The sequence below is a fragment of the Anabrus simplex genome, chromosome 11, assembly GCF_040414725.1.
Source record: "Anabrus simplex isolate iqAnaSimp1 chromosome 11, ASM4041472v1, whole genome shotgun sequence".
In the NCBI taxonomy this organism is placed as follows: domain Eukaryota; kingdom Metazoa; phylum Arthropoda; class Insecta; order Orthoptera; family Tettigoniidae; genus Anabrus; species Anabrus simplex.
In genome coordinates this window covers 134,573,459-134,598,955 of record NC_090275.1, presented here as the reverse complement: position 1 = coordinate 134,598,955, position 25,497 = coordinate 134,573,459, and the positions used below count along the sequence as shown (strand labels likewise).

General features: G+C 40.4%; 1 protein-coding gene across 3 annotated transcripts in view; it reads left to right on the top strand.

The window, feature by feature from the left end:
* Window positions 1-25,497, top strand: part of DCTN1-p150 (dynactin subunit 1) — a 684,595-nt gene that overhangs the window by 540,094 nt on the left and 119,004 nt on the right. For all 3 annotated transcript variants that reach the window (XM_067155601.2, XM_067155604.2, XM_067155600.2), the window contains one exon: window positions 23,330-23,504. In XM_067155601.2, the coding sequence (XP_067011702.2) occupies window positions 23,330-23,504 (175 nt within the window). The remainder of the gene's footprint in view (window positions 1-23,329; window positions 23,505-25,497) is intronic.

Here is a 25,497-nt window from a genome sequence, read left to right as displayed (position 1 = left end):
ATTTTTTCATGCTTTATATGGAATGAAAACACAAATTTCAAATATGTCAAATTTATGTGATCATTCAAACTAACACAATATTTATGAAAACCTGCTGAAATGCAAAACAAGTCCTTATATTACATTACATATTGTTACCCCCTGTGCGTGGGGGACACAGATGAGGAATACACCCCCGGTATACCCTGTGGATTGTGGTTTCGTACCATCTGTTGGACCACCTGTAGATGGGAAGAGTTGAATACTTCCACATGTAATTCCTGCCTGTCATAGAAGGCGACTAGAAGGGTCATGCGGCCATTGGTCTGCTCTTTACTTTTTGAGGGTTGGTTGTAGACCGATTCAAAATTCTTGATGTACGTGCTCCTGTATCAGTTTGAAGATTTAGAAGCTCCCGGCTTGTAAATGGAATATCCGTACACAAGGACCTCAGTCATCATTGTTCACATGGTTGTGTACACCGTTTGCACCAGCATCGTCCCCACCTATAATGTCACTTTCATCAACACTTACATCTTTCTCTCCATCAGAATCCATAAGTAATTCACAAATATCCAATTCAGTAATTCTCTTCTTGACAAGTCACTTACCATTTCAACCAAGAATATTACCAGTATCTTCCATATCTTTATATTTTTGCACAACTATACAAACCGAATGATAATTCGCATGTAAATAAGGAAAAATCAATGCCTGGGGCGCTTTCAGTTGTGAGAATGATCACTGGCCAGTCAGTGATTTTGGAGGAATACTGTGGCGCCATATGGTGGCACATAGTAGCAATGCATAGCTGGAATAGGCCGTGTAGTTCGCACTTCACGTAGTACCAATTCTACTCGCATAGAGGTCATAACTGATTTTCTACAGCGCATCGCCCGAAACTGCTGTGCCGCCATATGGCGTCACGCCAACTCTGATATGAAGACGTGTGTGCCACCATATGGCATCATGTGGGACCCAACGTGTTAATAAAACAAAAAATGTGGGCGGACAGTTAGGTCATCAACAAAGATTATAAAGGAATTCCTGATACTGATCTCAAGGTGAATTGAACTCATCAAACAGTGGGGCTGTTGAAAGTGGCAATGACGTTGAATTCCACAACTGGCCTCCGTTTCAAATAACAAGCTTCAGTTAAAATATATGATTGAATTACTTTAAACAACAAACTTTAGATTGATTTCATGAAGCATTGTTCTGGAATTCATCTAAATTCTAACTTTACATTTAATTTTACTCTGTATATATGACCGTATTTACGTGAATAATACCCGCATATTTTTTTTTAAATTGATGCACGAAATTGGGGTGCGGGTTTTATTTGAGTCAATGTTGGCTTTTTTTTTTTTTTTTTTTTTTTCAAAATCAGCCTTCCTAAAGTTAGGGTGTGGGGATTATTCGGTGGCGGGTATTATTCACGTAAATACGATATTTGTCTTTCGTTTCAAAGTTACAGAGTAGATTTCCGGTGTTCATTGTTTTTCCTGTAGTTCCTCTTTGCAGGATAAAGAAATGGGTAGCATCATATATGCACTCTACTCAATAGGAGATTCACTTCCCATATTATCACATAAGGTGGATTTAAGGTTTGAATCCCACCATCAGCACCCCTAAAGATGCTTTTCCATGGTTTCCCATTTTCACATCAGCCAAATGCTGGAGCTGTACCTTAATTAAGGTTATGGCCGCTTCCTTCCCAATCTTAACCCTTTCATATCCTCGCATCATCAAAAATTCTATGTGTTAGTGTGACGTTAAACCACTAGCAAAAAAAAACAACTTGAAGTTGTATACTATTTTGAAGATCCGCTCTCTGCATCGTAATATCTCGTAGCTCGGTTAGTGCAGCATTTAACTCAAGCATAGTATAAGGAGAATTCTTTGCTCACTCAGAATATACTCTTCAGAAGACTTTAAACATCTTCATCATCATCATCATCATTGTACAGTTCCAGTTTCCCAGGAACTGATAATGAGCCTCTTCTGCTTATTTGTATCCATATATAACTTATCATGGAGAACATCATCCACTCTCCATCCCCTGGTAACTAGATCAACCTTGATCATGTCCATCCATTGGGTTTTAGGTCTTCCTACTGGTCTTTTCCCCTCTACCTGTCTTTCCAAATTTATGCTGGCTGTTCTTGTAGGCCCTATCCACATCTCATGGCCGTACCACCGTAGTCTGGATGTGCCGATTCGGTCTAATAGGGATGTATTTATTCCGGCTTCCTTCCTCACCTCTTCATTTCTTAACTTGTCCATTTTGGTCTTCTGGATCGTGGATCTAAGAAATTTCATCTCTGATGCTTGCAGTCTTGATGAATCTCTTTTTGTGAGGGTGCACGCTTCAATACCATAGGTCGATATTGGTATGAAATAGCTATTAAACATCATCAGTTTGGCCGGTTGTGGAATCATGTCATCCCATAAAAGTGTTCTTACTCATTGGTAGGATTCTGATCCCTTTTGCACTCTGTTTGTAATTTCCTTTGTGACCAAATTATCACTGGAGATTACACTTCCAAGGTAAGGAAAACTATCCACACACTCTAGCTGATGGTCTCCTAGTTTACTTGCTGGACACCCTTCACTGTTGATTGCCATCACCACTGTCTTGGTCTCTCTGATGTTGAGATTATATTCCTGGAACTGGGATTTTCATATGTTGAGTCTGGTCTGTACTTCATCTCCTGTTTCACCCCAAATCATGACATCATCAGCAAAGGCCACTGCATTCAGTTCACTTAACTTATCCTTGACGTTCTTCATTATATTGTCCGTAACAGTGATGAATAGTGGTGGGGACAGTGCACTTCCTTGCTGAACTCCACTCTTGGTCTCAAACCATGATGATCGACCTTCCCCAATTTGTACACAGCTAGTACAGTCTTTGTACATCTGAATTTTCCTTATCAGTCCTTCAGGCACATTTATTTTCCTCTGTCACTCCCAGATCTTATCTCCTACAACACTATCATAGGCCTTTTCTATATCCAGGAATACATTGACCTGGTTCTTGCCTTTCTCCCAATACTTTTCCATCAACATGCGGGTGCTAAAAATTAGATCCATTGTTGATGTGTTACTTCTGAATCCATATTGTTCCTTCTCTAAGTGTGGTTCAATGATGGTTCTCAATCTTCTTTCTATGATCTTCTCTAGAATTTTTAGCCCATGAGACAGCAGAGTTATTCCTCTATAGTTGGTGGGTTTCCATCTGCTGCCTTTCTTAAACAGGGGAATTATAACGTCCTTGCTCCAATCTGCAGGTATTTTGTTGTCTATTCGTACAGCATTTAGTACTCTGTGCAGCCACTGTATGCCCTGGATGCCTGCTGCCTTTATCATGTCCGCATTCACTTCATCTGCACCTGAAGATTTTCCTTTAGGCGTAGATTTTAAGGCTGTCTCAGTTTCTGTTCAGGTGATGGGAGGTTCCTCATTGTAGGTTTGGATTTCCAGTTCTGTATTTTATTCTTGAACTGGTCTATTTAGTAGGTGGTCGAAATGGTTCTTCAGGACTTCTCTCATGTAACTTTCTGTCCTAACCAGATTTCCATTTTCATCTTCAAGTGCCTTTGTGGTATTCATTGGCTTCCTTTTACCTCTGATAACACTATACAGTAGTTTCTTATTGCCTCTGCTGTCTTCCTCCAGTTTGAGTGAATATATTCCATGCCTTGGTCTTTTTCTTTCTGTAACTGTTCTTTTAACATCCAGTTTCTTGTGTCGAGTTTTCTGATCTTTGCCTCGTCTCTAGGAAGTGTTACAGGTGAACAATGTAGTGGAAGTGGAAAATGTTTGTTGAAGACTTTATTTTTAAAGTATGGTAAGATGTTTTATTTGTAGCGACCTAAACTGTACAGTGTAATATTTCATAACATGTGGTATTTGTAAATAGTAGGATTCAGTTCTATATTTACTAGAAGTATCCAGAAAGTTGTTACATGAATTTTTGAACAGGGTGTGTTGCCTTTTGTTGGTTATGTGTTCTAGAAGGCATTTTCTAACGATTCTGGAAATGGAAGATTCGCGAACGTGCGTATTCGAGAACCTTATTTAAAGTTCGCGACTGAAAGTAGGAATTGTGATTGGTGAATCTAGGTGGCGATAGGCGGACTCTTGCATTCTGATTGGCTACTCCAAGGCCAGGGTTTACCCTTATATAGAGTGCGAGGCAGCATTTGGTTGTCTTGTCTTGGTCTTGTCTTGGCCTGGCCTGCCTTAGTCTGTCTTGGTCTGTCTGAAGTTTTACGTCGTGTGCGACGCCTCGCTACCGGGATGGGCCACCTTCGGGTAAGCACTCTTAAATTCCGTTCCAGCTAAAATTTCCATAATGTTCGGTTACTATTTCGTATAGGAGTCTGCCCTAGCCTAACCTAGATTCGCCAAATTAATTAGTTATGACGCCTTAGCTTTTCAGCTGGGCTTGCCTGTTTGTTTTCGAGGCATTCCCATTTCTTGTTTCATTAAATATGTAGATTGTAGTTTACTATATTTACCTTGCGGTTTGCCTCTGGTAGTTCAGTGTCACTTGATGTATGCTAGAGTTTTACCACAGAGCATATAGTTCGTAAGTTGCAAGTTGGCGGATTTTGTTCGGAATGTATTTGTAAAATCTTTTGTAAATAATGTTTTTAAATTCAAGGATCACGGTTGATCTTTTCGCAGGCTGCAATCTAAGCCATGTCCATGCCCTCGGTAAGTCCTAGCTCCTTCCACCTTCCTGGTTTATTATCCACTAGTTGGCCCTCCTGATTTTTACGTATGTTCTCGGCGGAGATCCGCGTATTTCCAACTGATGTTCAACTGTGTGCGAGTTTTTGGTACTGCGTAAAGGCACCTCCCCCCCACCCCCCACTTTATTGTGTTTAGTGTTTTGTTTCGTGTAACCACTGTAGTAAAGGTTACAGTAAGATTCGGTTTATTTTTCTCCTGATCCTTTTCTTTTCACAAGAGATTTCTTTCCCTGATTGCTACTCTCACTCTTTCATTCCTTCTCCCATATTTCCATACTTGTCTTTCCACAAACTTCCGTTGCTTCCTTAACCAATGTGTCCTTTAGTCTGGTCTGTTCTGCCTCTCCATTTTTCCTTTCATCTCTTGGTAACAGGGTTTTTATCCAGTTCTGATACTCAGTTCTCTTATCTGTTTTCTGGAGTTCCCATACTTCGATTTTTGGCATTTTCCTGTTCTGTTCTTGTGGCACATAGAAGCTTCTCAGGTCCGCTACTAATAGACGGTGGTCACTGTCAAGACTCTTGCTGGGTATTACTCTGACATCTGTTACTATTCTGCTCCTTCCTTCATCTGAGATGACATAATCAATTTACAGTCTTTTGTAGTCCATCCCAACTGTATCGTATTATCTTATGGGTCTGTCTCTTCTTGAACCAACTATTTTTCATCACCAACCCATTCCTCATACAGAAGTCAAGGAGATGTTCACCTTCTATATTTCTTCATATCCATAAGATCCCATTACGTTCTCGTATCCTCTTTTATCTGTCCCAGTCTGTGCATTCGTTTCTCTTATAATGATTACTCTCTCTTTCTTCTTCTTAATGTGCCATCTTCTAGCGAAGGTTGGCAATCTTGAATTTGGATGCAGCAACACGGAACAGAAACATCGTGTCCAACCCATACCAGTCTACGAGGTTCTTCATCCACAGAGTTCGTCGTCTACCAGGGCTCCTACATCCTTCTATTCTTCCTTGTATAACAAGCTGCAGGATTCTGTACGTATCATTCCGCATTATATGGCCGAAGTATTCCAGCTTCCGCCTTTTAATGGTCAGTTTTCAGTTTTCAGTTTTCTTTCCAAGTTGATCCAACATGTCAGAATTCTGGATGTCTGTCCACGAAATGCAAAGCATCCGTCTGTACACCTACATTTCGAATGCTTCTAGTCTTTTACAGAGGGCTTGAGTAAGTGTCCAGCATTCCATAAAGTAATGTGGGAAAGACGTAGGCATGGACCAGATGGAGCCTTAGGTTTAGTTGTAGGTTGCGGTTGTTGAGCAGTTTCTTCATCTGCATGAAGATGCTTCTCGCATGTTCAATGCGGACCCGTATTTCTTGGCTGCAGTCCCATTTCTGGTTGAGGTAACATCCTAGATACTGTTATTGGTGAATCCTAGCCATGGATTCATTGTCGAGAGTGAGCTGCACGTGGACGTCTTGCCGTTTACTGACAAACATGAACTGGGTTTTCTTAATGTTTATCTTCAGTCCTAGTTGTTGCAAGCAACATTCACTTTGTCTAATAATACTTGACTGCTAGCAATACTGTGTTATCAGCATAACGGAGATTGTTTAGACGTTCCCCATTGATAATGATGCCTATGATAGGCGGTTCTTCCCGATTTTTTTGCAAGGTTAGCCTCTGAGTAAATATTGAAGAACAGAGGCGATAATACGCAGCCTTGTTGAACGCCCCGGCGGATGTCTATTTCTTCTGACAGGTTTTTCTCAATCTTGACTGCTATTTTCTGACCCCAGTACAAGTTGGCAATTATCCAAATGTCTCGGTTGTCAAGTCCGATGTTCTGCAGAATTTCCATCAACTTCCTGTGCTGGACTTTGTCAAATGCCTTTTCGTAGTCTATGAAACATGCATAGACATCCTTGTTCATATCCAAGCAACGCTGAACAAGTACTTGAATACAGAAAAGTGCATCCCTAGTCCCAAGACCATTCCTGACACACTTAGCACAAATTCTGCAATGAATGATCTTTAAGAATATCTTTATGATATGGCTCATCAGACTGATGGATCTGTGCTCTTCGCATCATCTGGCATTTGCCTTTTTGGGGAAAGTGATAAAAGTGGTTCTTATCCTCTTGACAACATCCAGTTTGAGGTGCATACACCTGTACCAAAGTTAGTTTTTCTTTCCCTAAATGCACAGCCACCTTTATTATTCTCTCACTAACATACTGAATGTCAGCGACTCTTTAGATCTTTACTGTTCATCTCTTTGTCATTTCCATGCCAGTACAGTGTGTACCCATTTTCATAATTTCTTCATTCCTTTCCCTCTCCATTTGGCTTCACTCAGCCCCAGTATAATTAATTTCCTCCTTTCCATGAGGTCCACTAGTTCTTCACATTTTCCTGTGAGACTGAATAAGTTGATGGTCTCAATTCGTGTTAAGTCTCCTCCAGGATGATTGCATTTTTGCAAGATTCTATCATCCCTGACACGAGCCTGCTCATGCTGGCATCTTTAGTTGATAAATGTGTTCTGAGGCTTTTGTGTGTTTTTAAAGCAACTACAAATAAGCTCTTTTACTGGCTTGCTAGACCTAATGTAATTGAGGATTTTCTTTCAGGGCTTACTCCCTCAATGCCGGCCCCGTGGTGTAGGGGTAGCGTGCCTGCCTCTTACCCGGAGACCCCGGGTTCGACCCCCGGCCAGGTCAGGGATTTTTATCTGGACCTGAGGGCTGGTTCGAGATCCACTCAGCCTACGTGATTAGAATTGAGGAGCTATCTGACAGTGAGATAGCGGCCCCGGTCTAGAAAGCCAAGAATAACGGTGGAGAGGATGCATCGTGCTAACCACACGGCACCTCGTATTTTGCAGGCCTTCGGGCTGAGCAGCGGTCGCTTGGTAGGCCAAGGCTGTAGTGCCATGGGGCTTGGTTTTGGTTTGGTTTACTCCCTCGGCCTTTGAGGAACCCTCCTCATCCCACAAGGCAGTGGGTTCCATCTGTACTACCCCCAGAGAAATGGGTTGCCTTCTCCGCTTTTGCTGCCGTTGAAGTCTTCACTCGTTACCCTGAGCTGGGACCTTTTACCAGATATTACACACCGGGTCAGTGTGCTCTGGGACTCGCATAGGCAGGGCTGTCTCTAAGACATAAGGTAATGTATCGAATCAAGACATGATGGCTCTTGCATTATCATATCCAAGGACACATCAGTAGCAGTCATACTCTACACAGCGTAACACTACTTGGTTAACCTCAAAGACCCTGGTAGACTATTCAGTATATCATCAAAGGTTCTTATCCATAATTTATTAATTCACATAAGTGTAACTTAAAAGCTCGTCAGTCTGCCAAGTTACACTATAACATACCTGTAAGGACACATACTATTAAACAAAGAATAAAAAGGAATTAAAATACACACTATTTTTATTCCTTATTTAATAATGTGTTTTCTTCACAGGTATGTTATAGTGTAACTTCACAGACTGACAAGCTTTTAAGTTATATTTAACTAAGTCGACACTGAAAAGGCTTCTTAACGGATCATTCACATAAGGTCAAAGCCTCTCGTTATAGCATTCAAGACGCTATTCAGCACAGCAACATAAATGTTATGTTCCCGTCGTTTTATCCTCATGTTTCAACAAAACACTACTGTAATGTGTGTCTGAATCCTGTCATATGCACAACCTGCCATAGTTTCATGCTAACAATAATATCATACTCTCTTCTAAAATAGCATAAATCTGGAAGTCTTGATCAAAAACACAAGGTTAATCTACAATAGATACCACTCTACATCATTTGGTTTATAACTTTAAAAGACCATATTTTCTGGAATTGAATAATAGCAATCACAGTTTCATCTTCATCATCATCAACATTTTACAGTTCAAGGTTCATAGGTACTGTTGACAAGCCTCTTCCACTCTGTTTCAGTGAGATACGTTCTGAAATGAAATGTCGTATGGCTTTTAGTGCTGGGATATCCCAGGATGGGTTCGGCTCGCCAGGTGCAGATCTTTATATTTGACTCCCGTAGGCGACCTGCGCGTCGTGATGAGGATGAAATGATGATGAAGACAACACATACACCCAGCCCCCGTGCCATTGGAATTAACCAATTAAGGTTAAAATCCCTGACCCCGCCAGGAATTGAACCCGGGACCCTCTGAACCGAAGGCCAGTACGCTGACCGTTCAGCCAACGAGTCGGACAGATACGTTCTGATTCAGTTGTTATAACAGTTTAGCTCTGATTATTTCAAGATTTTACAGTAGAGACTCAACATTGACTTTATATCTAATGATGGAGAAGAAACCCTCCACATTTTATATGGAAAAAAGTGACGTTCTTGAATCTGTATGGGTTGTTTCACAATGCAATGAAAACTAGGGTAATCATTGCCTTGGGAACTTTTAGCAAAAGATTCATTCATCACAAATGCCAGGTTAATGGGATGATTAGTTCATGAGAAGGCGTGTACTTTGTCATGTTTCATGGTCCAATACTTGGTCTTGTAAACCATGCTCTCTGATTTTGTTCGTTGTGCGCCCATTCTCGCTTTGTTCAGTTCAGTCTGGTGAAGTGCTGTTATTTCAGATTTATTAAAACTTAATTACTTCTCTTTCATTCAAACTGCACCGTGCCATGCCTCTACGCCATGCAGTATTGTATTTCAAAGTGACAACGAGTCAAGTAAGTATGCGTTGTAAGGAGTTGAAAAAATTATAGGAATCCTCACCAGATGTCAACATGCATATCCGTGAAAATATGGCAATTTATACTATTGATCTACATAAGGAAATGCTGTGTAGTGTTACATACATCTGCTAGAATACAGCAGAAATTTAAGTCTATGTGCTCTCAAGCAGAAAGAGGTCATACTATTTCAAACTCGTTAAAAAGAAAAAAGGAAACACTGATTTGGGCTGATTCATAATACAAGGAAAGCAGAGATCACCTTCAAAGATATACTATTTCCATCTCAACAACTTGAAAACTTTACTACGCATGGTGGTCGGCAATGTGCGAAGATAAGGTGGTCTTTACGACCTATGGAGGTCATTGTCAAGGGGCTAAATTGAAAATCCCTCTTGACAAATCCTTAAATATTTATATTCTTTGTAACAAGTCAATTTAACTTTGTTCTTTTGCTAAAGATGAAGGGGATCCTGTATGGACTTCTTTCTGATGACCTCAATTTGAACAATAAAGTTTCAGTTGAAGTAAACGCATTACATAGACTCTGATGATGACATCAAAGAAATATTCTATTCAGATCTGGATGACATCCTATCAAACATCAATCGACTAGATAAAATCATCTTGCTTGGTGATTTTAATGCCAGAGTCGGAAAGGACCATAAAGTATGGAATGGTGTCATTGGCAAGGAGGGAGTTGGCAGTGAAAACTCCAATGGTATTAGACTCCTCTCAAAATGTGCTGAGTATGGGTTGATAATCACCAACACCATCTTTCGCCAAAGGGATCGCTTCAAAACATCATGGCAGCATCCTAGATCGAAACACTGGCACCTCATTGACTATGTGATTGTCCGCAAGCAAGATCTACGCGATGTTCTCATCACCAAAGCAATGACAGGAGCTGATGACTGTTGGACAGATCACCGACTTATTAGATCAGTGATGCATTTGTCACTGTCCACCCAGAGGAGGAAACAACGGAAGAGCTTCAGACATACTTTTGACACCGAGAAGTTTGGCAATGCAGAAATTACTTCAAAATACAGAGAGCTCCTTCATCGGACTTTGCTGAAGGAATATCAACCTGATGTAACGCAACACTGGGAGAGTCTGAAGACCACTATTCAAGATGCTTGCAAAGAAACAGTAGGATATAAGACCAGAAAACATCAGGACTGGTTTGATGAAAATGATGAAGAAATTGAAGCACTGATCTCACAGAAGAGAAAAGCTTTGCAAGCATGGCGAAGGGACATGAACTCCCACTCTAAGAAACAAGCCGTAAATATTGCCAAAGCAAATGTCCAAAGAAAAACCCGTGAGCTCAAGAATGCATGGTGGACAGCAAAGGCAAGAGTTGGAATATCTAGCAGATAAAGATTCACGACAGTTCTTCCAAGCGACAAAAGCAGTTTATGGTCCCACCACCTTTGGGAGGAATCCTCTTTGGTCCAGCGATAAAAGTATACTTTTAAAAGATCAGCACTCCATCATGAATAGGTGGAAAGAGCATTTTGAAGACCTCTTGAACCAGGATTCGATTATTGATGAACAGGTGTATGATATATTAAAACAAGCTCCCATCAATGATGAACTTGGCTCCCCACCAACATTAGATGAAGTTAAGCATGCTGTCAATCAAGCAAAGCGTCACAAAGCCTCTGGTCCTGATGGTATACCATTGGAAGCTCTCAAAGAAGGTGGTGAGGAACTAGCAAGACACATACATGAACTGATTGTCAAAATTTGGAGCACAGAAGAAATGCCTCCTGATTTCAGAGACAGTCTGGTAGTTCCCGTATTTAAGAAAGGGGATCGAACAAACTGCAGTAACTATCGGGGAATATCCTTACTGTCGTGCCTGGGAAAGCTTATTGCTCGAATCTTGGCAAATCGTATTGTACCCCTGGTGGAGAAAATACTTCCAGAGAGTCAGTGTGGCTTCAGGCCTTCTAGAGGAACCACAGATATGATATTCACAGCTCGTCAACTCTAGGAAAAATGTAGAGAACAAAATAGACCTCTTTATATTGCCTTTATTGATTTTACTAAGGCATTTGACTCTGTGAACCGAGAAGCTTTGTGGAAAATTTTAGCTCTATATGGCTTTCCGCAGAAATTTATTGCCATCTTGAAATTGCTCTACACTGATATGATGGCAGCTGTCATTGGCAACGGCTCTATTGGAGAGCCATTCCATATCAATACCGGTGTTAAGCAAGGCTGTGTGATAGCCCCCACTTTGTTTTCCTTGTATGTTGCCACTGTCATGGAACTTGTCAGAGATGATCTCCCTCCAGGAATTCATATAACTTACAGGATGGATGGTAAACTTTTTAATTTGAGCAGTTTAAAGGCAGGAACTCGGACATCGTCTGCAGCATTAGTTGAGTTACAGTACGCTGATGATAATGCTGTCGTAGCTCAGACACAAGAAGAGCTTGTGAGAATCCTGAATGCTTTCTCTGATGCGTACAACAAGATCGGACTGAAACTGAATACCAGCAAAACACAGGTCCTATACCAACCAGCCCCTGGGGAAGGTCAAAGAGATATCAATGTCACAATTGATGGAGTGAGCCTTCAAGTTGTAAACACCTTCCCATACCTTGGCAGCACCCTCTCACCAAGCGCAAATATAGATTCAGAAATCCAACACAGAATTAACCGTGCAGGAGCATCCTTTGCTAAGTTAAGATCTCGAGTTTTTGACAGTCACGATGTCAATATCACAACAAAGATTCTTGTGTACAATTCTGTTGTAGTTCCAACCTTACTCTATGGATCTGAATCCTGGACATGCTACAGTTGACACCTTAAGAAGCTGGAACAGTATCATCAACGTTGCTTGAGGAGAATACTGCAAATAACTTGGCAAGACAGGCGCACAGATATCAGCGTTCTTGAAGAGGCACACACCACCAGTATAGAATTGATGGTTTTAAGACGCCAGCTACGATGGACAGGCCACGTAGTTCGCATGCCCAATAATCGCATTCCCAAACAAGTGTTTTACTCTGAGCTATCAGTAGGTAAACGCTATGTAGGCGGTCAGAGGAAGCGATTTAAAGATGTAATCAAGGCTAACTTGAAGAGATGTAACATTGGTGTTGATAACTGGGAGAGCTTAGCGCTTGACCGTTCATCTTGGAGATCACTAGTCCATTACGGCACACTGTCTTTTGAAGAAAACCGCCGACATACAGCAAATGACAAGAGGCAACGTAGGAAAGAAAAAGAAATGCTGAGAAGACATAGAAATAACATGACTGCTCCACCCAGGACTACCTGTCATCACTGTGGCAAATTGTGTAACTCCCGCATTGGACTGTATAGTCACCTCCGAACACATAGATGAAGAGACATCCTACCTGGAAGACAAACCTACTCGATTACGAGTGTTTGCTATCATCATCACATAGTTCTTATTGATTTCCCAAAAATCACAGTTTTAGTACACTAGAAGTCTACTATAGCAAATACGGCATATAACGAGAACCTTGTTATAACAACAGTTTGTGGCTATCCTTTCAAAATTCCTATATTAAACTGTGTATCATCCTTAGGTTACAGCGAGAGCCCTATCATTCACGGATCCGTTATCACGAGCGATTATGTGCACGATTTTCTCCGTTACCGATATTTATGCATTCCATCAATGATGTTGCATGCGGTCGGTCACCTTCGGTATCATTTCCTCACTATGTCCACTGGCAAGCTCTCTCGTCAACATTTGATGGCGATGTCAGAGACGATTAGTAATACCCATGAACTGCTGCTTCGTAAAATGAAAGAAGAGAACATGTTTTCGTAATAAATACGTAAAAAAAACGTGGTCGATAGCAGTTGTTATAAACAAAGGCTAAGTAAACAATCGCCCAATTTTAATATTATGTATATATTGAAATTCCACCTCAAGATATGGCAGAGTACATCACTGATTTCAATGGGTAATTTATATTTTCTTGCATCTGGTTAAATTTCGGAGAGACCGGGCGAGTTGGCCGTGCGCGTAGAGACGCGCGGCTGTGAGCTTGCATAGTAGGTTCGAATCCCACTGTCGGCAGCCCTGAAAATGGTTTTCCGTGGTTTCCCATTTTCACACCAGGCAAATGCTGGGGCTGTACCTTAATTAAGGCCATGGCCGCTTCCTTCCAACTCCTAGGCCTTTCCTATCCCATCGTCACCATAAGACCTATCTGTGTCGGTGAGACGTAAAGCCCATAGCAAAAATTTTGGAGAGGCTATTCCCACGTAAAGTTATAGTGAGAATGTTATCACTTCTCTACTGGCGCTTGAAATAGGTTTTCTTCATACCTATACAGTAGAATTCCACTAGTCCAGCATCCAACAGTCCGGAACACCCGATGGTCCGGCACCATTCCAGGATTTTTTTAACGTTACTTTTTTTTAACGTTTGTGACAGTTAAAGCGCACGAAACACCCGGAAGTGTCCTCTACGCGTCGGCTATTGTTAGACACAATTGGCATTGTTGGCTGTCACCACACACAGATTCAGTTCATTGTTTTGATTGCAAGCACTTTTCGCTAAAGTATCTTTTCTTGCGATCTAGGATCCGTATTACAGCAGTGCAGTAGTGTAGTGAACATGCATATCAGAGTGCCCTGTGGAAGTTTTCTTGGTATTTAAGCAGTGACATTGTTCTCGAAACCAAAACCTTCAAGTTCCAAATCAGGAGAAAAACGTAAACACGTAACTCTGACCATCAACCAACTGGAAATCATCAAACGCCTAGAGAAATGTGAGAATAAAAATATTTTGTTGAACCATTTTGTTCAACAATTTACGACATAAAAAAACAAAAATGAACTTATAATGGAGTTTTAATTATTCTACTTGACCCATGAACTGTTTAGTATCTCTGCGTAACGCAATTACGAGATTTGGGGTCCATCGAGTTGACTGAGAGTTATTAAAATGTCACCTCATCCTGTGTTTGCTTGGAGAACTCATCCGTGCCATTAGATACGTACTTGTCTGAGTGGCGGGCTGTACGCTGATGCCATCTTTCAGTATCCTATGAAAGTAACTTGACTGTCGACTCTTATGAGAAAACAATGCCTCGTGTTGTTGTGTTTCGTTTGTCGATTTGAAGAAGGAAGCTTGTCACGAACTGCTGCGAGTGAAGCTAATTATCCTGGAAATAACATATGAAGAAAAGGTGTGGGGCTTCGATCCAGGTTAAGTTAATCGTCAGCTTGGCTTGGAGCCTACCAAATTGGATTATTAATTTAAATAACCTCACCGACAACTGTAAGTAGCTTTGGCTTATAATCTGTATTTCTTCGAGACCGGACTCAACTAGGAAAATACTACGGAAGTGCAATGAGAACTCGTCTGACTTCATGAATGTTAAAGGCTTACTGTTTATTCAAATTTGAAGAAAACTACACTTAGAAGTAATATGATGAAGTACAGGTCATATTTTTATTGTGTAATGTATTGATTAATTAAAAATAGGAGAGGATTTCCACCAATCAGTACTTATTTATTGCATATATTAAACTACAGGACCGGTTTCGACCTCATATACAAGGTCCTCTTCAGCTGAACCATACATACATATTTATATAATGAAGCTTTGATTAAGATTGTGTTGTTAAAGGAATGCTGTGTGATGATGATGTACATTTAATCACATACAAATGGGGCATGTCTTAGCGTGAACTGGCGTATATGTCATTCTGTACAATATTGCAACTGTATGTCTAAAATATTATGTTGAAGGTCTTAAAATTAGTGTATAAAATATGTCTTTACTTAAACTAACTTATATATATATATATAACTGTCTGGCCATGCTTGCCATGCTACGGTAATCGAGTAGACCGTACAGCCAGGGACTCGACGCCGAGTGTTGGGCGGCGGAAAATAACCTGACTCCCCACAAGAGCCAACGGCTTCGGGCGGATGAGCTCTTGTGGGAGGGTAATGGGCCCTCAGCAGAGGAAATGCTGCTGAAATACCATTGAGCTGCAGCGTCTGTACCCCAGAGGGGCGGCTGCAAAAGGCGTCTGTTCTCCAGGTTAGGGGCGGCCTAATTATATGCTGGCAGTAGCTATAAAATGCCCTCAACGACAGACGAAGCGACCCGTCGGTTGAGGAATCATTTGTCGCATCTGTGGCTACGTCTCTTCTAAATTCGGAACATACTAGGGCGTCCCCTCAAAGCGACGCGCGCCACTTATGCCCGAGTGACGTGATAAATGAGCAAGGGTTACCTACTCATGGACGGGGTAGGCTAAAGAAGCTAGTTCAACCCAAACAACTACTGAGATTTGCTACTCTCAATATTGGTACGTTGACAGGCCGACATCGTGAACTAGCAGAAATGCTTAAAAACAGACGTGTCAACATTGCCTGCATCCAGGAAACCAAGTGGAAAGGTTCAAAGGCAAAAGAAATCGGAGATGGCTACAAACTCATCTATCATGGTACCAGTATTATCCGCGCACTTTTTAGTGATAGATTTTTGTACTCGTTGGAGAAGTAAGAAGGGTTCCGTTAATACTGCCAACTAAATGGAAATGAAATCTGAATTGAATCGATCATATGATCGATCGATATGAATTTTATAAACCTTTATTATTTTAAGCAAACAACTGTGTCACACACACAATATTTAATACTATATAACATTTCCCGTTGCGAAACATGTTCCTAGCATGAATTCTATAGTTAAGCTTTGCTGTGTAAACAACAACAGTACGAGTACTTAAAGTGTACGCCAGATGGCGCACAGCGATGATAAGCGATTCTTAGTTTGTGTTTCAAAGGTTGCCAATACGAATCTCAAAGATAACCAAAGTCGACCACTTCAGCACTAGGGTGTAAATCTATCACTAAAAAGTGCGCAGATAATACACGAAATGGTGTAGCAATAGTCGTCGACCAGAACTACTGCAACAATGTCACCAGTGTCAACAGGGTGTCAGATAGGCTTATGTCTATCAAGATTGACTCAACTTCCATCACTGCCCACATTGTATCTTGCTATGCACCTCAAACTGGATGCACTGAGGATGAGAAGGATGAATTTTGGAACAGTCTGGATGCCCTCCTTCGAGCAATTCCCCAGGATGAGTCCATTATTCTTGGAGGAGATTTAAATGGACATGTCGGGTCTCACAAAGAAGGATATATGCGATGCTATGGAGGACATGGGTTTGGTGTGCGAAACGATGACGGATGTCGGATACTCGATTGCGCAGAGGCTCATGATCTGATTGTTACCAACACATATTTTAAAAAGAGGCCAACACATCTGGCTACTTATACAAGCGGTGGTCATGCTACTCAGATTGACTATTGGCTAATCCGTCAACAAGATTTTAAGCTGGTAACGGACACTAAAGTAATTCCGTATGACAGCATTGCCCCTCAACACCGATTGCTTGTCCTCGATATTCGTAGCAATGTTACACAACCCAAACCTAAACCTAAGACTGGGCCTGACCGAATTAAGTGGTGGCGGATGAATGCCCAACGAAACGAGTTGATGACAGCCTTGGCAAACTTCTCCGTGAAGTCCGATCAATCGGTTCAAGACATGTGGAAAGATGCTGTGGAACAAATACATCAGGCGGCGACAAAAACGTTGGGAAAAACCATACCCGGACGAAAATATATTGATAAACAAACCTGGTGGTGGACAGACGAAGTCAAGCAAGCAATCAAGGAGAAAAAGATAGCCTACAAGACTTGGTGGAACTCAAGTCTTGATACTGATCTTCAGCAATATCGCGTCCTGAAATCTGCAGCAAAAAGAGCTGTAGCTGCAGCAAAGGACCATTATTACCAGTCACTATACGACCAGCTTGACACACCATCAGGAGAAAACAATATATATCGTCTTGCTAAGTCCCGTCACCGTTCAACTCAGGACATTGGACACGTAATGCACATCAAGGGAGCAGACGCCAAACTGCTACGAGATCAACAATCCATTCTCCAGCGTTGGGCAGATTACTTTAATAACATCAGCAACAAAGAATTTACACATCCATCAATTTCTAGTCCTGATCCTATCGTAGGCCCTGTTCCCTCAATTACATCCGAGGAAGTAATGCTTGCCATTAGCAAAATGAAAAATGGAAAAGCAACTGGTCCAGATGACTTACCAGCGGAAATCTGGAAAATGCTCGGAAAGCCTGCTTCAGAGTTCCTTGTCTCACTCTTCAACCAAATCATCGCCGAGAAACAGCTTCCACACACATGGACAACTAGCACAACAGTTCCAATCTGGAAGGGAAAAGGAGATGTGAGTGATTGCTCGACCTATCGCCCTATACGACTCCTCTGTCATACTTTCAAGATCTTTGAACGTGTACTTGACAGCAGACTCAGATGTATTGTCTCTGTAACACCAAACCAGTGTGGATTTGTTAAGGGATGTAGTACCATCGATGCAATCCATGCCACACGCCTCTTGATGGAAAAGCACAGAGAGAGACAGAAGAGTGTACACATGGCATTTCTAGACCTAGAAAAGGCTTTTGACCGTATCCCACACGAACTTATTTGGCGAGCTCTTCGCTGTCATGGCGTCCCTGAAGAGTATGTAAGCTGGGTGCAACTTCTGTATCGCAATTCCACTAGTGTTGTCCGGAGTCCTGCTGGAATCTCTCCGCCTTTCGATATCACTGTGGGTGTTCATCAAGGTTCTGCCCTTTCACCATTGCTATTCATCCTCTGCATGGATACGGCAACAACTGACATACAGACTTCACATCCCTGGACCCTTCTTTATGCCGATGATGTGGTACTTGCACAAGAAACCCGTCCTGAACTCCAGCATCAGGTTCAAACGTGGAAGGACAGACTGGCTGAAAATGGACTGCACCTCAATATCCAGAAGACAGAATACCTGGAATGTGGCCCCCAAACCAGAGGTACCATAAGTATCAGTGAAGAAGACCTGCAGAAGACCATGCAATTTAAGTACTTAGGATCCGTCGTCACCTCAAACTGTGACACCACTCCTGATACTCGGATGAGGGTAAATGCAGCTTGGCTCAAGTGGAGACAGGTCACTGGAGTCCTCTGTGATAAAAAGATGCCTCAATATCTAAAGGCAAAAGTTTATAAGAGTGTGGTACGGCCAGCAGCGATCTATGGGACTGAATGTCGCCCCATGACGAAACAACAGGAGCAAATGTTGACAACCATGGAGATGAAGATGCTTCGATGGTCCATGGGGCTGACCCGATGTGACCACATAAGGAACACGGACGTCCGGCAAAGGTTTGGTGTCGCGCCCATCATAGACAAAGTGAGGGAAGCCCGTCTCCGCTGGTACGGCCACGTCATGAGAAAACAGGACGACTCAGTTGCCAAAACAGCGCTCCACATCAACCCAGAGGGAACAAGACCACGAGGAAGACCGGCAAAGAGATGGACTGACAACATCAGGGCAGACATGCACAGTGTTGGCTTAACACCAGAAGATGTCAACGACAGACAGAAATGGAGGAGATGTAGCAAAGCAGCAGACCCTGCAAGTCGGGATTAATGCTAAGAAAGAGATATATATATATATATATATGTATAAGATAAATACAATATATAAAAACACTTCATGCATATGAACATTAGTTCTTGCTTGTTGGTCAATACATCGACTGACTTATACATATATATATATATATATATTAGTTTAAGTAAAGACATATTTTATACACTAATTTTAAGACCTTCAACATAATATTTTAGACATACAGTTGCAATATTGTACAGAATGACATATACGCCAGTTCACGCTAAGACGTGCCCCATTTGTATGTGACTAAATGTACATCATCATCATATAGCATTCCTTTAACAACACAATCTTAATCAAAGCTTCATTATATAAATATGTATGTATGGTTCAGCTGAAGATGACCTTGTATATGAGGTCGAAACCGGTCCTGTAGTTTAATATATGCAATAAATAAGTATTGATTGGTGGAAATCCTCTCCTATTTTTAATTGTGCAATTCGTCAATACGGAAATGAAGATTATAGATTACGATAATGTATTGATTGTCGAGATGGGACTTACATGAAATTGTAAGGTGATAACTTAATTGAGTATTTACTTCAAGTTAATTTCCAAGGTTTTCTGTTGTACTTTTGGCTAACGTTTAGTAGCTCCAAACAGCTATATTAAAATATATGTAATGGGTGTAACTGTTCAAGTGTATTTCTCCTTAATTAATCAAATTGTTTGAAAAGGTTCTGTTTATCTCTCGACCACCTAGATCGTGCGTAATATGCTAAAGTGAAGGCATTTTCTAATGACTACTGAAGTTGTTTCTATGGCTGCCACGTGTCACGTGAGTGGTTGCCATGGTAACTTAGAGTAAACGTTCGGTGGGCGTATGCCCTGTTGATTCGACATTTGAGTGTCGGGTTCGTTGCTGAAGATGACATTTGAAGTTCACCTTGTGTTATCACAATTATTCTGGTGTAGTGATGCGTGGTTTGATTTGGCTGATTATATTTCAATTTTCTTACTGTTCATGTTGTTCTGGTATTTTATACTTATGAGATTATTCATTATTACTTCACGGATTTTGCCTCTACACATTTATCTGATTTTATCTCCCTCTCTATGGGTATTTAATCTTTGTTTCCATCTGCATCATTGTCATTGTAATTTTTGGTTACTCTGGTAGTCGTTGGGAATTGCTTTGACTTTAATTGCCTAACCATCGTTTCTTATAGGCATTCATGGTTATTTATGTAAGATTATTTACTAAAGAATTAATTTCATGATATTTTCTTTTAAAAAGGATCCTATTTTTCATAATGATTAATTATCTTCGAAACCTAACCCTAGGTTTGTTTGTTCATACTAATTAATTGCAACCTTTAGAATAATTAATAATTCGATTACTTTTAATTTCAATTTTTGTTGTTGTCGGAGTTTGAGGTAATTAACTTAAAGAATTCTCTTATTGGAGTAAGTCTTGTTATTTCAGCCATAATAATAATAATAATAATAATAATAATAAATAGAAATGTATCTCTTGTTCCGTTCGACCTCTTGTGTCCAGCCTTCTACACTATGCGACGACTTACTTGGGATCATGAGTTGGTAAGTTTTTCTGAAATTTTATGTTAATGTTTTAATGTTTACTGATCCCTGGACGTGCGAAGTGCTCTCACTGTCTTAAGTATTGCTTGCTGGTGACAAACTAATGAAATTTGCTTCTCAATCGGTAACAACCAAAAAATTGGTTTCCAGACAAACATTTAAAAAACTGGAACAATTAGATAGCTTATTGTACAAATGGTTCAGTGCAGTACACTCCGAAGGAAAGCCGGTAACAGGGCCAGTGGTTAATTAAAAGGAAAAAAAATTTGGACAAGATTTAGATGTTGCAGAAAGTGAATGCAATTTTTCTGATGGTTGGCTCATAAAGTTTCGGCACGGAATTCGAAGACTTGATGTAACCGGAGAGACACTTTCAGCAAACGAAGATTTGGCGCTGCCCTAATTTTGAGCTAAAGTTATTAAACTAATGATTCTGCTGATCACCATTTTATCCCATATTACAACTGTTTTCGCTGTAAGCTTTAACCTATATCGTAGTAAGAGGTACCGCCCGATAGTCCGACATTTTCGGTAATCCGGCACTGGGCCGGTCCCGAACGTGCCAGATTATCGGACTTCTACTGTAGTACAGTTAAGTTAGGCGATGCCGTTTGAATAAAAAAACTGAAAAGTTTGCCATAAAATGCGATCGAACTTCTTCGGTATCGTTTTCTCGCTATGTGCACTTGTGAGCTATCTCGTTCACATTTGAAGGTAATGTTGGAGTCAATTAACTCGTCAACTGTTGTTCTCTAAAGAAAATTCTAAATGAAAGAAGACACGTTTTCGTAATAAATTGCGTAAAAAACTTGGCCGATAGCAGTTGTTAACGCATTAAAAATAAAGGTTGAAGTAAAAGATCACTTAATTTTAATGTTATATACTGAAATTAAGTAAGAATGTGGTACACCTCAAGATGTGGCAGAGTACATCACTGATTTCAGAGGATACTTTGTTTTCTCACATCTAGTTAAATTTCAGAAAGGCTGTTTCCATGTAATTTTTTAGTGAGGAGGTTATCATTTCTCTACATGTCCTTGAAATATGTTTTCATGATACATATATGGTTAGGTTAGGAAATGCCGCTAGAAGAAGAAAACTGAAATGTTCGTCAGAGAAGCCTCTGAAGTGATATTTTTTTCACAATTGTCACAGGTGTAGAATGTATTGGAAGTAGAAAGTGTTTATTGCAGACTTTATTTGTAAACCCTCCATAGTATTTACTGTATGATCTGAAGTGTGGTGATTTAATGTTTTATTTGTATTCCATGTAATGACCTAACCTGTACAGTGTAATATTTTGGTAACATATGGTATTTGTAAATAGTAGATTTCATTTCTATATTTACTGGAACTGTCCAGAAAGTTGTCACATGAATTTTTGAACAGGGTGTATTGGCCTTTGTTAGTTATGTATTCTAGAAAGTATGTTCTGACTGTTCTGGAAATGGAAGATTCGCGATCATGCGTATTCGAGAAAATTAGTTAAAGTTCGCGACAGAAGTAAGAGTTGTGATTGGTGAATCTGGGTGGCGATAGACGGGCCCCTGCGTTCTGATTGGCTACTCCAAGGCCAGAGTTCCCATTTTATAGAGAACGAGGCAGCATTTCGTGGTCTGTCTGTGGTCTGTGATCGGTCTGTCTGGTTGCCCGAAGTTTGGACATCGTCTCGCTACCGGGATGGACCACTTTGGGGTAAGCACTCTTGATTTCCGTTCCACCTTAAATTTCCTGTAATGTTCCCTTGCCTTTTCATATAGGAGTCTGCCCTGACCTCACCTAGATTCGCCACTTAATTATTTATGATGCCTTAGCTTTTCAGCTGGGCTTGCCTGTTTGTTTTTGAGGCATTCCCCATTCCTTGTTTTGTTAAATATGTAAATTGTAGTTTAATGTATTTACCTTGGGGTTTTGCCTCTGGTAGTTCCGTGTCACCTGATGTACGCCAGAGTTTTTGAAAAGTACGTTTAACTTCACTGTAAATTGTAATAGCGTATTAGGTTTCTTCTTACCTACTAAATTGCACTGTACAACTGGATTTGTAACTACATGTATAGTTTGTTTGACTCTTTGAACTTATAGGAAGCTATTGTCAAAGAACATGTATTAATAATTGGTGTGTCTCAGCAGAACATGTAGGTTGTAGTTTACTATCGTTATGTGTCGGTACCTTCCGCATGGCGGATTTTGTTCGGAATTCATTTGTAAAGACCTTCGGTAAATAATATTTTTGAAAATTAAGGATCACGGTTGATTATTTCCGAAACTGCAACCTAAGCCATCTCCATGCCCTTGGGAGTTTCCCAGCTCCTTCCCACCTTCCTGGTTTATTGTCATCTAGTTGGCCCTACTGATATTTACTAATGTTGTTATCGGCGGAGCTCCGCGTAGTTTCACCCGATGTTTCACTAAGTGTGTAGTGGTTTTTGGGACTGTGTAATTGCACTTACCTTCCTCCCTGTACTGTGTTTAGTGTTTTGTTTAGTGTAACCGCTGTAGTATCGGTTACAACAATGAAATGAAACTTACGCTTTCACGTAGTATCAGATTTCGAAAATAAGAAACAAGTAAGCTGTAGTGTGGAGTAGTGTGGATATCATCCTAGAAAATGCAAGTTTTGAACAAATTTTCATACCGACTTTAATGTGTATGGGGTTTCTTCCGAATTTTACAAAAATCTGTTATAACAACAATTCACTATAGCGAGTAAATTTTTCACCGTTATAATTCTCGCTATAACTGACAGCTCCATGGGACCTCCAGGAATGCACTAAACGTTGTTTGTTGTGTGTCCGCAGCGCAAGGTGGATGATGCCCAGCAGATCCTCAAGCGCAAGGAGAAGGAGTTCGAGGAGACGATGGATCATCTCCAGGCCGATATCGACTCGCTGGAGTCGGAGCGTGGCGAGCTAAAGGAGAAGCTCAAGAACCTGACAAAGAAGGCTCTGTATGAGGGAATCAGTAAGACAGCAGGTAAGTTGTATTGAAGTCTGAAATATTGGGCAGAGAGACAGAACCCTGTGCACTTTTCAGAATATACTGCAGAAGAAACATAATTACTAGGAAGCAGATTTTTATGTGCAAAAAATGTGAAAACTATTAATTTTTATGTGCTAAACCCAAAAAAATTTGATGAAAGCTAAAAATGTTTTTCTTTAAATATCACATAAACCACTTGTGTTTGAGAGGTAAATCATGCTAAAGTTTTGTGTTAAAATGGTGCTACCAAACAGACAGTGGAAGTCTTGTGTATGGAAAAGAACATTAATTTGGTATTTACAAACAAAGGCAATGTTTCGTTTAAATGTGGCTAAAGCGACCTATAATTTTTGAAAAAAATTTACTCACCAATCACACGCCAGAATATTAGTTGCTAGAAGTAGTCTCAGAATTGCAGCAAAAAAAAAAAAATTATCTCCAAATTGTTCATCCAAAGTGCATGCCAATTATCTCTGAAGAATGCCATCTACTGCGAAAATTATCACTCCACATCACAGGACGTCAGACGTGCGTAGTTAAAGAGAGGAATGTCACCAACACAACCACCCTCCAACACTTCAGCAGCTTTGTACATTTTTTAAAACTCTGTTTTAACAGCATGCACTTCGTTCACTGTTTCAGACAACAGGTTAGTGGATTTTTCAAGCATGCCTATGCCTTATATTGACAGATATAAATGTCTTTCAATAACCTCAGTTGGCGACCCATCATTTTTATGTGCTGGAAATTGTGTGCGTAGTATACCGGATTCCCCACCGCATGGCAGTAGGCAGAGGTGGAAGCCCAACAGCTGGGTTTTTCTCTTTTAACAGATCGATTTTTGAGCTGCTTTTACACAAACGTGCTTTGCCATTGGACACTGATTTCTCCATTCGAGGATACTGAGCTCGTACCTGTGTAGAGCATGAACTACGTAAGTTACATGTATCGTTTACGGAAAAGTTACAGAAAGTCCTTTGGCTGCTTATTTCATGTAAGATGCACTGTCATTGAAGTATTTAACACCTTTTGGTCAAAGTAATTGCATGGCTTCATTAATCCCGTAAATGTGTATGACGTGGGCTTCTATGGGGGGTATGATGGCATAAGTCGATCATAAAATTTTTCGCTTATTTCTTTGCAATGCGGCAGCCATCCTTGGATATTGTTTAACCGTAAACATGGTCTAAATACCATTTCTGCAATCGGCTCAGTGTGTTTATTCATTAGAAGAAGGCATCCATGAAGGAACATCACTTTTGATTACAAACTTTTGATCAATTCATTATACGTGCTTTTATTCAATGTTTATCTTGTCAGTTTATATGTTATTAATAGAGCCTGGATTTCCATGCAAATGCATGTTTTTAAATAAGCTGGTTACGGTTCTCAAACTTTGCAAATGTTTGTTTTATGACTTAACGATTCCAAATAACCTTTCTTTTTTTCCTGCATCTTCTGGCCTTTTTAGGAGAAAATTCATGCATTATGCATATTTTGAAGATTTTGGGTTTACTACCGAATATTTGGATGTTTATATTGCATAATATGACTGTTCTTGCCTTTTATGACTGTTGGTTTGCAGAATTTGGGACTATTTTTCCACGTTATACAGTATGTCTATTTCTGAGAGACGGCAAGAATTTATTCCTGGCATCCTATGTGACAACCTAATTTAGTACCACTTAAGGTAGAGGACCTGCAGTATAATCCAATTAACCAAACACTTTATCTGTTGCTTGAGTAAACATTGACGTAAGGCAGAAGGCCCCACGCGGATTTCTGTAATTCTTAGGAATAAGCCGTCCTAGTTATACATTGTTATAAATTGAATCGTAAATTGTGCATTACTATTAACAGCTATTTTTTCCGTCTATGTTAGACGAATAAAACAAAACTTGTATCGCACTTCTGTGACGCCGTGTTACTGAGCTAGCAACTTACAAACCTTGGTTTGCACCGAACCCTCTTCCGTTGTTATCCTAGA